This window comes from Macaca nemestrina, chromosome 1, assembly GCF_043159975.1.
Source record: "Macaca nemestrina isolate mMacNem1 chromosome 1, mMacNem.hap1, whole genome shotgun sequence".
NCBI classification, from domain to species: domain Eukaryota; kingdom Metazoa; phylum Chordata; class Mammalia; order Primates; family Cercopithecidae; genus Macaca; species Macaca nemestrina.
The window spans coordinates 32,944,314-32,957,115 of NC_092125.1; the positions used below are offsets into that span (position 1 = coordinate 32,944,314).

The window sequence follows — 12,802 nt, forward strand, 5'->3', positions numbered from 1 at the left end:
GGAAAGCTCCTATCAAGCTTGGGCACTGGGTCCATTGATTGGAGATAGAGACCAAATACCTTTGTAATGCATCCTAGGAAGGAAAGGCTGGATTTGAGCCTGACCTTGTGGTGGGAACGTGATTTGACCCGATGTATGTGGAGCCATACATCAGTGCTACATCTGTCCTAAATTTCCACTGTCCACGGTACAACAAGAGTCTCAAGGAAGGGGTGGGATCAGGCACCTTGTTAGGAAATTAGCAAGTTCTCAGAGTCTTTGGAAATGCTATTTGTGAAACAGATTCAGTAGGGCTGGTATTTTCAAACTTTCTGACAGAAAGATAAGGTTTATGCGTGGTCTCTGTATCAGTGATTAGCTGTAGCACTCTGGATACTCGCTTTTCTGGACTTTCACATCTGTCAAATGGCATCATAAATACTTGCTCCAGGGCCAGCACTCAACAGATGCTCACGAAATGATTGTCATCTAAGTGAATAAATGAGTGAAAAAAAAGTGAGGGAAGCCAAGAAGGAAACAGGGCACCTTTAAAAGATGGATCCTTGAGCAAAGGGGAAAGAGAGCAACAATGTTAACGCGGTGTTAACTGTTTGTCGTGATCTTTCCTATATTCTGTTTGGCAGCTCTTGCCCATTTATAGAACATTTTATGTGGTGTCTCATTTAGTTCTCCCAGCAGTCTTATGAGGTAGGCTCTTCTCTTCCCTTCCATTCCTGTTTTACCATGAGCTGGCCGAGGGTCAGGAATAGAAGAGGCTGCCTCAGCAATCCCCACCCGTCCCCTGCCCAGGAAGTGGCTGTGGTCTGACTTGGAGCCTGGAGCCTTCTGCATCCATGGTGCCCCACTCCTTGGCCAGCAAACTTGGATGGGTGCTTTGGAAGGAGTTAAATATGAATTCCCATGTGGAGTTCTCAGCATTGCTGCAGGGTAACCTACTGTCTCCTCCCTCCCTTTCTCTTTCCGGAGAAAAATATAAAGAATGCACAAATGTCAGGCGGTTTACCTTATAAATTCAAAATAATGTGTTTTACTTCAAGGCACATGCTGTGAAGTCTAGTGGAAAGGAGGGAGATTAGATTTTGTGTTGGGGCTTCTGCATCTGAATGAATGCAAATAAAAATAGGCAGAGAGAGAAATGCAATTCCAGCCTTTGGTTAGTGGGAATCGTTCCTGAGGTTAGCTAGGATGGCATTCAGCTTGGTTCTCAAGGTCATGTGGAATTAGATGTGTTATCAATTTCAGTAGTGTACACAGGTGTGTGTAGGTACTTTTCAGATTTACTTCCTATAAAAGAATCCAATGTACTGTGACTGGAACAGTGCCTTCCTTCTCCAAACAGAGGAATTTTTGAAAAGAAAGCAGTCCACACTTTGGTGAATGGTACCCAACTCTGCCTCCATTTTCTTGCTTCTCACTCATTCTTTGTTCCGTTCCAGTTTGGCTTCTGTCCATATCTCACACTGACACAGCCCTAGGTAAAATCACCAGTGATTTCTGTGCCACTAAATTCTAGGGATGGTTTTGACCTCCTGTTCCTTGACCTCTCATCAGTACTTGACACTACTGACCACACCTTTCTCTTTGTGGCTTTTGTGATTCCATATTTTTCTAGTTTCTTTTTCTCCTCTTCTGTTGCCGCTTCTCTTTCCTTGATGGATTTGTCCTTCTTCGTTATACATACTGGATGTCCTCAAGGCTTGATTCTAGGCCACTTTATCTTTTCAGTTCCCATTTTCTTCCTACGTGGTCTCATCTTTTCCCATGACTTCATTTTACCCTCCTCTGGGTCCCATGCTTCTCTGCACTAACTAGGATAGAATAGGCTATGCTGCAGTAACAAACCAACTCTAAATTCCAGCAATTGAACAAACACAATGTATTTTTCTCATGTGTGCAATGTGTTGTGCAGATTTGGCAGCCAGTTACAAGTGTGACTCATGGATTCAGGCTGTTTCCATCTCATAGTTCTGCTGTTTCAGTGTGTGGCCTTTCCCATGGCCCTGTGGTGCATGGCAGTAGAAGAGAGAGTGTGGAGAACCCACCCACACACAAAAGGCTCCCACCTACAGCCTTTTGGCTACAAATAGTCACATGGCTCCAACTTGAATGCAAGGGAAGCTGTAAATGGACATCCTCCTGTGTTCCTGGGAAGAAGAAAGTGAACTGGGACTCGGTGAACTCCTAGCATTGCCTGAGACACACTCTACCTCAATAAGTCTAGCCTAGACCTCTCTTTAGAACTCCAGCCCTTACATCCAATTGCTCTGTGATATTTTCATTCACCAGCATACCTCAGAAATAACTCACACTTACCACATCCCCAAATGAGCTCATGACCCACTCATAAAATCTGTACTCGGCCAGGCATGGTGGCTCACACTTTCACTTTGGGAGGCCGAGGTGTGTGGATCATGAAGTCAGGAGTTCAAGACCAGCCTGGCCAATATGGTAAAACCCTGTCACTACTAAAAATACAAAAAGTAGCTGGGCATGATGGTGTGTGCCTGTAATCCCAGGTACTCGGGAGGCTGAGGCAGGAGAGTCACTTGAACCTGGGAGGTGGAGGTTGCAATGAGCCAAGATTACACCACTACACTCCAGCCTGGGCAATGAAGTGAGACTCCACCTCAAAAAACAAACAAACAACAACAACAACAAAAACCCCAAAAACTACAACCTGTCCTCTCTGAGTCCCCCATCTCAGTGAATAGCTGAGGGAAGAGTCATCTGCAAGCCCAAACTATAAGAAACTTATCTTACCTTGACTTCCTCCTCTTTCAGTTCCACATTCTGTCACCAGCCCTGTCACCTTTACCTTTTATCCACTTCCGTCTATCCTCAGGGCATCCCTCATCCAAGCTACTGTCCCCCTTCATCTGCACTCTACAGTGGTCTCCTAACTAGTCATCTCACTTCCACTCTTACCGCTGACCAGTCCATTCCATGCACTATAGCTAGAGATGAATCTGATCGGATCTCATTTCCTGCTTAAAACTCTGCAATAATTTCCACCGTTCTTACCTGGACCAATGTCTTCAACAATCTCTTTTAAAAGCTTACCAGGACTGACTCTTGCCATCTTCTCAGCCTCCCTTTCCATCCCTTCCTCAGCCCCCAGCAGCCCCAACATTGCTCCCCGTGCTCTTGCCTGACCACTCCTACTCATCCTGCAGCTCAGCCATGTCCTGGGGGTGGTTTCTTGGCTCCTTGGTCAGGTCCTCCTGTTTTACGCTCTTGCAGTTCTGTTGCATCTTTCCCTCATAGCCCTTATTACAGTTTTAACTGCACTTAAAAAATTATTTAATTTAGTAATTGTATTTACTGAACTATTAGCTCCAGGAGGGAAAGGACCATTTCTGATTTATTCACTTTGCACACTATCTTGTATATTGCCTAGTGCATAGTAGATCCTCAGTAAATACTTGTTGTGTGAACTTTTTTCTCCATAAGTATTAAATAATCGCTATGCTAAGAATCAGGTGAATTAAAAAATAATTTCTACTCTCAAACTATTTGAGAAAAGGGGAAAAAAGATGCTATAAATGTGATGTGCCCCAATTGAGTTAAATGGGTGTTGAAAGTTACGTGTGAGAATTGGCAGAGGTCTGGAATGTCTTGCCCTAGACAATCCACACTGGCAACTAAATCACACAAATAATGGAAAGAACTGAAATTTCTTGAGGGCAGGAAGCTTCTCTGCTTTTGCTCTACACGCCTTAGTACCTGACATACTACTGTACATATAAATAATGCTTATTAATATAGTGAATCTACTGACATATAAATAAAAAGCCTCTCTAAAAAGAAAGACATGCTAGCTGGAGGAAGGCAGTGTATGAGCAAGTTCTTGGTTTTCTCTTGTCTCCCAGCACCTATATCTGTTTGGAGGGTCAGAATGAAGTGTTCGTCTCCCTTCTCAGGTCTTCCAGAGGCGGAACACTGGGCAGCTGGATTTCTTCAAGCGATGGAGGACCTATGTGGAAGGCTTTGGGGACCCCACGAAGGAGTTCTGGCTTGGTATGATCTCAGAATCCAGGAGGCTGGGGCTGTGGGGGGTGATTTCTCCCAGGACAAGCTAGCTAGGAGGCTTAGGGAAGCTCACCACCTTCACAGAGAGGCCCCAGTGGCAGGGAGACAGAGGAATGTGCCGAGCAGGGTCTTGGTGGGCGTGTTGATGGGAAGGCTCTCCTGCACTCTGAACTTGTTGAAAGGTAGGGTGGTCACAGGGGTTTTATGCTGATTTAAGCTCTGCAGGATCTGCCTGCAGCCTGAAGATCTTAGAAGGCACAGTAGTAGAAAAACAGTTCAGGGATTGGGATGCTGGGTCATTACTGGAAGGTCACTCTAGCAGTCTCTCAAATTCTGGTGGTGATGCCAGGCATTGTGGGCAATGTTTTCCCCCTTTTCCCTCTGTTCTCCTCTGGAGCAGATGTTCACAGAGAGGGAAATAGCCAAAAGCATGAATTGGGAAATGAAGAATTAAAAAGTCATGATTCAGATACCCAGTGTCTAATAGAGTAGATGATGTTGTGGTTTGTTCAGTATAAAATCTCTTCGGGGATCTTAGGATGAGTCATTGACCCGCCCTCCTACTTGGTGAGATAAATGGATGATAAATACAACTGCTTCTGTTTTAGAGGGATGGAGCCAATGGAGGCAGATTCCTTCTGGGGTTACCCTGACCCCTCACTGCTCCCTTCCATAGAACATGGTCTCCACACTCCTTAGCGTGACTATGAGTCCCTGAAAGAGACAGTGCTGAGACTGCCCCTTATTAGCAGAGAAGGTAAAGACTAAAGTGACTTTAGGTCCTGAAAGCCTCAGACGCACATGTTGAGTACTCAGTCGCACACATGGGTGGATTGGGTGTTGGAATTCCGTTTTTTCTTTTTAGGACTTGACAAGCTACACAACCTCACCACTGGCACTCCAACGCGGTATGAGGTGAGAGTGGATTTACAGACTGCCAATGAATCCGCCTATGCTATATATGATTTCTTCCAAGTGGCCTCCAGCAAGGAGCGGTATAAGCTGACAGTTGGGAAATACAGAGGCACAGCGGGTGAGGAAAAATGTTTTCTTGCTGCAAAGGTCTCTTGCTGTCTGTTGTATAAGGATTGGTTTGCTGTATGCCACTGATCTGGGGGATGGAATATTATTCTGTGGAGGTGAATTGTTCTCATTGACAGTGGAGGCCCTACTGTCTGCAGGGGGTCAGGAGTGAGCAAGTAGTTAAAGCAATCCTTGACCACCATAAAACTGGAAATTGTGTATGTTATACGTCACAACCCCCCCGCCCCCACACCCAGTAAAAACCCTCCTCTTGTGCTCCGCTTATTCGGGCCGTTGTACATTAGCTGATGAGCCCATATTCTGAACAATTTATTGATGCTTGTCAGTCTTTCATTCAACTTTAGCAGTGTGGCTGTCATCTTTGCACAGTTGTGTGTGTGTGTGTGTGTGTGTGTGTGTATTATTTGAGCCTTTGGTGGCACTTTGCTATAAAAACAGAACAATGAAAGTGCTGATTCAAATAATAAGTGTGGGTCTCATTAACTTAATTCAACTGTGACAACACAGAAATGAGCAGTTCAGTGGAAAGTCGGGCAACCTTTATCCTCTAGTGGCTGCTCATTGGAGCTAAGCCAGTTGCTGGTGTGTTTGGTTGTGAAGAAAAAGAACAAAATTAAGCAACATGACTGAAATGCTGGAATGATACCAGTAAATTAAATATTTTGTGTTAGAGGGGGAGGTGTGGTTATTGTTTTAATACTAATATTTTAAAAGCTGTGTTTATGGTTTTTAAACCCTAACAAGTAAGCCTGTGTTTTGACATTTGCATGTTTTTGACTTTGGTGTATTTATATAGGAATGTGTTACCAGCCAGATTGACTGACTGTATAAGACATGGCGGTCTCTCTCCTTAGACTTAAATGTAGATAGGTGAAAACAAAAGAAGGTAACTTTTGCAGACAGTCACATAAGGGGTAAGAAACATAAAGAGCTACAGGAGTGTGGAGAAGGTGGGCACACGGAGGATGAAGCAACTGGAGGGAGTTGGATCTGCAAAATGGGGGAAACTCGAGTGGGAGGAAAGAGAGGGCTCTCCAGGCCTGGGGGCTTTGGGGTGAGTGGGGACTGAGTGGAGGAAAGAACGCTGGAGTTTATCTCACAGCCTTGCTGGACTTCTCAAGATTGTCTACTCAAGGAGCCCTGATGGCAGAAGACCGTGAACAGAACTTCTGAGTGTCTGGGGCCATGATCTGGGGTGGCCAACTGTGAATGCAAACCTTTCTTTGAGATCTTACAATTTCATTTAAACAATAGTCAGATGAATTTTGCATTTGTTCTTACTTCCCAGGGCCTATCTCAGAGCCTGGTACAGAGTGGGAGAGTTTAAAAAATGAAATTGCTAGCAGGACTTTTCTATATACATAATCTTACAGATGTTTAGTATCTTACATAATAGTCCCTGAGACCCAATAGGTTCCACAGGGGTGAATGAAAGTGTGAGTTTGGTGACATGGTGACATGGGTGGAGACAAAGAGGGAGTGGTAGGCACCTACCAGAGTATGAGGCATTTTGGCTACAGACATGAGGAAACTTCCAGGATTCTGAGTAGGGGTTGGGTGAGAAAAAGTATACAAATAATTATTTCAGGGAAAAGACAATCCTTGAAAAAAAAGCATTGCAGCTAGAAGATCCCTGCTGCCTTTGGATACTGTCACTTCTTTCCTCAGTAGTCCTAGGTCTCCACGGGCTGGAGACAGGCTGTGCTACGTGCACTTGAAGTATAACATAGTCATGCGTTGCTTAACAACAGGGATACGTTCTGAGAACTGCATTGTTAGGCATTTCGTCGTTGTGCAAACATGGAATTCACTTACACAGACCTAGATGGCAGAGCCTGCTATAGACCTAGGTATATGGTGTAGCCTATTGCTACTAGGCTACAAACCTGTATGGCATATTACTAAATATTGTAGGCAATGGTAACACCATGGTAAGTACTTACAGATCTAAATATATGTAAACATAGAAAAGGCACAGTGAGAATATGGTATAAAAGATAAAAAATGGTCAGTCTGTACAGAGTACTTACCATGAATGGAGCTTGCAGGACTGGAAGCTGCTCTGGGTGAGTCAGTGAGTGGTGAGCAAATGTGAAGGCCCAGGACATGACTGTACACTCCTGTCGAATTTAGAAACACTGCCCATAGGCTACACTAAATTTATTTAAAAATGTTCTTTCTTCATTAGTAAAAACTAACCTTAGCTTATTGTAACTGTTTTACTATATAAACTTTAACATGTTTTTCAATTTTTTGACTCTTTTGGAGTAACACTTCGCTTAAAACACAAGCACATTGTACAGCTGTACAAAAATATTTTCTTTATATTCGTATTCTGTAAGTTTTTTTCTATTTAAACATTTTTTACTTTTATTTTTTCCTTTTTAAACCTTTGTGTTAAAAACTAAAACACAAACACACACATTAGCCTAGGCCTGCAACAGGGTCAGGATCATCAATATCACTGTTTTCCACCTCCACATCTTGTCCCGCTGGAAGGTCTTCAGGGGCAATAGCACACATGGAGCTGTCATCTCCTGTGATAACAATGCCTTCTTCTGGAGTATGTCCCAAAGGACCTGCCTGAGGCTGTTTTACAGGATTTTTTTTTTTTATAAGTAGTCATACACTCTAAAATAACAATAAAAAGTATAGTATTATTCACATAAACCAGTAACATAATTGTTTTATCATTATCAAGTATTATTTACTGTATGTAATTATATGTGCAAGACTTTTTTATGACTGGTAGGTTTGTTTACACCAACATCACCACAAACACATGAGTGATGCATTGGTCTGCGACCTTACGACAGCTGTGATGTCACTGGGTAATTTTCAGGTTTATTGCGATCTTATGGGACCACTGTCGTATGTGCAGCCCCTTGTTAACTGAAATGTTCTTATGCAGGGCATGACTGTATAAAACATGAAAGTCAGGTATAGAAAAAGACAGTTATAATACAATTGGGAAACATAGATGGACATTCATATGATTATGAGGATATTAACTGAATGAGAGGGGATTTAAAGATGCTCTTTTGTATGACTAAGCACACTGCCCATATGCTCCCACCCCATCTCTAAATGAGATCAGACTATGTTCCTGACAGCTTATTCCAGGTTCTTCCAACCCTTTGGTATAACAGAGTACACACATTCCAGTCTGTCCCAGAACCCTTGGGCCTCTTCAGTCCGCATGGAGTCCATCTGATCATTTCTTTGGTTTCCAGTACCCTGTTGTCTGCTCTTCATCATGGCCATCAGTTAGCCTCAGCCTTTCCTTCTTGGGTTAAAGAAGTCTACATAAGCTCCGAGTGTGGAACCCTCCCTGTACAAAATATGAAGTTGGGTGTTTTTCTTTGGCCCCCGTGCCCCACGTCTCTCCCTGAATCCCAGTGCCCTCCCTGGCCTCCTGGTCATGAGCCTCACTCAGGCCTGTCCTCCAGGCTGCATATTTCCTTTCCCTTGGCCATTACCATTTGCCTTTTCTGAAGCCTGTGCTAAAATGATCCAGCAGATGAACTGATGCCAATGGGAAAGAGACTGAAAGGGAGTCAACATATTTGGGAATTATTTTAATTCTCCTCCCAGGTAATCTGTTTGCATGTTACCTGCAATGAGGGGATAATTCCTGTTCTAAGGTTGTTCAGGCCAACAGTGCCAGCCAGTAGAGGATGTATTTTTTAATAGAATTTATTTTTTAATAGGAGACTTTCACACAGCATTTAGGCAGCGATCTAGTCTTCCCATGTGTACTATCATTCCCGCTTTTGAATTCTGAATTACAATGGTAGCATTAGTGGAGTCTTAACGTTCCTTATGTATGCTGATCGTCCGTGAGGAGGGTTTCAGAATTTAGAAAGCTCCTGGCTACTCATGTCTTGAGTGCTGAGGCACTGTTTAGAGGACATGGCATTCAAATGAAAGGTGAACATTTTGATACCTCCCTGCATGGGAGGTATCTCCCCAGCCTCTATCATCATTTTAGCTCTGATTAGAACTGACATGCATGCAGCCTGGCAGGAATGTGTGGCTTAAGGCTGAGACTGTCCAGGTGGGCCCTCAACTTTTGACTTCCACTCAAGTCTTATCAGAAAGCCCATTTTCCCTTCATGAGGCAAATTCCAGCAAGGAAATGATGTGTAAATTTAGTTTCTGATTCTGAGTCTTTGAGTGGGGGCAGGGAGCATCTTATGAGCTCCACCTTTAAGATGCTATTCATCTATTTAGAAATCATAATGAAAACATAAAGAGCTAGGCATTCAGAATGGTGCAGAATGAATTCTAGGGCTAACCAATTATTTACAGCTGATTTCAAGTCCCACCTGCATGGGCTACAGTGGGAGCACAACCAGGGATGGGTCCCACCCTGGGGGCACTTGGAAATGTGACTGGGGAGCTCTGGAAACATTTAGTGGGTTGGGGCCAGGGATGGATTTTTAAATGCTGGCACTTGAAAAAAAAAATAATAATGGGTACATGGACAAAAGGGAAAGCTAGAAATGGCACAAATCATTTGTAATCATCCATTCTTAATCCTGAAATAAAAGACATTCAAGGTTCAGACACACAGTACTGTGTCTGTGTGTGACTGACAGAGGATGTGATGTTAATGGCTTCTCCTGATCTTTGGAGGTGCAGCTGCCTGGGCCATCTTTCCCGTCCTGGTGAATCCTAGAGGGGGAGAGTGGGTCTCAGAGGGACATTTTGATGAGATGGATGGTGACCAGCTTGGTCACCTCTGAGTTTGGGTGCAGCCCTTCATGGGCCTGCCATGAACCCCTCCAGTCCTCATTCTCACTCTCTACACTCTGAACATTAGGATGGCTTCAGTTTCTAGAAGGTAGAAAATCCTTCTGCAGAAAAAGACCTCCCACATTTGGGTGAACACCTGCTTTACATTTCTTTATCCCAGTGCCCAGGTTTAGATAATCACAAACATGTCTTTAAGGGAACCTCTGCACAGATTCTTAGAAAGCGGCCCCGGGAACCTTCTATGTAAATTAGGTAAGCTGTGCTCATTAAAGAAGGTTACTAAGGGAGACACTGCACGTTATTTCAAGCTGTGGTTAACTTTCTGTAGGAAGTCTGGAGGGAGGAGGAAATGTGTATGACTAGCATGACAATATAACTTTCTTGGATTGGAGAAAACTACTGGAGACAGACCCATCTGCTGTGTCTGCGTGGAAGTGGCCTCTGTGGCCCGGGAATTCTCATGCTTTTTCCGGGTGAGGTATAAATGAGCTGCTGGTGAGATTGCAGACTTGGGGGACAAATTAGGACCTTCCCTTTTAACATATACTACCAACTCTGCATATTCACCCAACTCACTCCAAAAACGTTTTTGAGAGCAAGGACCTCCTCATCTTTGTGTTCACAGAGCCAAGCATGTGCTGCTCCATAGCAGGTGTTCAGTAAATGTTCCCTAAAATCAAATGAGTGAAGTTGTAGAACAGGTTCTCACACTGTACTGCGTCAGATCATCTGAAGGGCTTGTCAAGGCGTAGATTGCCAGGGCCCACCCTGTAGTTTCCTGTTCTGTAGGTCCGGGCTGGGGCCAAATAATTTGCATTTTTCTTTTCTTTTCTCCTTCGTTTTTTTTTTTCTTTTTTTGAGATGGATTCTCGCTCTGTCACCCAGGCCGGAGTGTGGTGGCATGGTCTCGGCTCACTGCAACCTCCACCTCCCAGGTTCAAGTGATTCTCCTGCCTCAGCCTCCAGAGTAGCTGGGACTACAGGAGTGCACCACCACACCCGGCTAATTTTTGTATTTTTAGTATAGACAGGGTTTCACCATATTGGCCAGGCTGGTCTCCAACTCCTGACCTTGTGATGGGCCTGCCTCGGCCTTGCAGGGATTACAAAGTGCTGGGATTACAGGTGTGAGTCACTGCACCTGGCCAATTTGCATTTCTAACAAGTTCTCAGGGGATGTGGACACTGCTGGTCTGGGAACCCCACTTGAAGAACCATTGATAGATGAAGCCCCCCATTGAAACAAGGAAGCCATAGGTGGATTGGTGTGTCAGAAAGAACCCTGGACTTGGAATCTCAGGACAGAGATTTGAGTCCCAGCTCTGCTGTTTGTGGACTATGGGACCTTAATAAGTTCCTAGAGTCAAACCTTTTTGAATTTGTTTCCTCATGGGACCAAGAGCTGCCCTGCCCACCTCACAGGTTTGCTGTGAGAGTGAAATGAGAATGCACATGTGAAGAAGATTGCTAAACTCAGAGCTGAGATATAAATGTAAGAATCCTTATTGCAGGAACAAAGCTTGATGAAGCTTGTGATTGATATGGGCCCTTATTGCCTTTTATGAGCAGGAAAAGAAAGTTTATAAAAGGATGACAAATGTGAGAGGGAAACAGGAGATACACAAGCAAAATAATTAAGGCAGTTTTCCAGATGGGATGTAAGGAAGGACTGAATTTTACATGTGTCTCCAGAAGGACTCTGGAAGTTCAGGGATGTTTGTGTGTAGGGGTGTGTTTGTGTGTGTGTGTGTGCATGTGCGTGTGTTTGTGTGTGTGTTAGGAGGGTGCGTGGGAGGACCAATAAGGAGAATCTTCCTTACAAGTGGGCCTGAGCTAGGCTTTGAAGGATGGTTAGGATTATTTGGACAGATGAGGGCAGAGAGAAATCCCCCGGACGGTGGGCTGGTCCACACTGAAAGGTGCGTGGTGGAGATGGTGGGATGCAAGATTGTGCACAGGGCACAGCCAACCTACAGGCCTGCAAGGCACGGAACAGGAATTCACCTCGTTGTGGTACGAAGTAGACTGTTGGGCCTGAGGTGATGAAAATGGACGTCTGAACTCCAGAGGGGCTGGCAGGCAGGCAAAAAGCCAGAGAGAAGGCTATTTTGTTAACACAGACCCAGGATGAGAGAAGACCGAGGGCGGGTGTCATGGGAGCAGAGACGTAGGGGTGTATGTGAGTGATCTGCAGGAGGGAGGGCTTGAGAAAGGGTATGAAGGGATTGTCAAACATGGCTCCAGGTTCCAGGTCTGGGTGGTGGGGAGAGGAGTGGACCCAAGGCAGACGGGGGAGAGTGGAGAGTGGTGCTCTTGTGTGTGGCGTGGTCAGGGACTTGGGGAGAGTTGTTATGTTTGGATGTTTGATCTGACTGTGGAGCTTCCAAGTGAAAACGCTATGAGGACTGTTGGAGAAACAGGCCTGAAGTTGGGGTACAGGCCAGGAAAAAGAGCCTGTTCACATGTGTCATGTTCCCATCTGGGCTGTGAGAGAGCAGTGACTACCTGTGACATGACTGGCTGCATCCTTGGCATTTTCATGCCTGGAGATCTTCCTGCTGGGTCCTCTTTTGATCATCTCCTTGGTGGCTAACCCTGGGCTCTCACCTCTGTCTCTTCTCTCCTGCAGGGGATGCTCTTTCTTACCACAATGGATGGAAGTTTACAACTTTCGACAGAGACAACGATATTGCACTCAGCAACTGTGCCCTGACACATCATGGTGGCTGGTGGTATAAGAACTGCCACTTGGCCAACCCCAATGGCAGATATGGGGAGACCAAGCACAGTGAGGTAGGTGACAAGTGAATGTCTTTTCTGTCCCAGGGTGTGCCCACATTCAGCTTCCAAAGGGACACCCTCCAGGCCAGTCTGGCAGCCCCTCTCCTTCTGAAGCTTCCAGTCAAAGCAGTAGAGTTTCTCCTCCAGGCTCCATGGCCTTGAGGTTGTGGCCTCCCCTTCCTGATGGCCG

The 12,802-nt window shown here is 44.9% G+C and overlaps 1 protein-coding gene across 10 annotated transcripts in view; it reads left to right on the top strand.

The window, feature by feature from the left end:
* The window catches only part of LOC105484458 (tenascin N), a 124,080-nt gene that overhangs the window by 108,340 nt on the left and 2,938 nt on the right, over nucleotides 1-12,802 (top strand). For all 10 annotated transcript variants that reach the window (XM_071069651.1, XM_071069655.1, XM_071069636.1 and 7 more), the window contains 3 exons: nucleotides 3,921-4,017; nucleotides 4,895-5,062; nucleotides 12,461-12,624. In XM_071069651.1, the coding sequence (XP_070925752.1) occupies nucleotides 3,921-4,017; nucleotides 4,895-5,062; nucleotides 12,461-12,624 (429 nt within the window). The remainder of the gene's footprint in view (nucleotides 1-3,920; nucleotides 4,018-4,894; nucleotides 5,063-12,460; nucleotides 12,625-12,802) is intronic.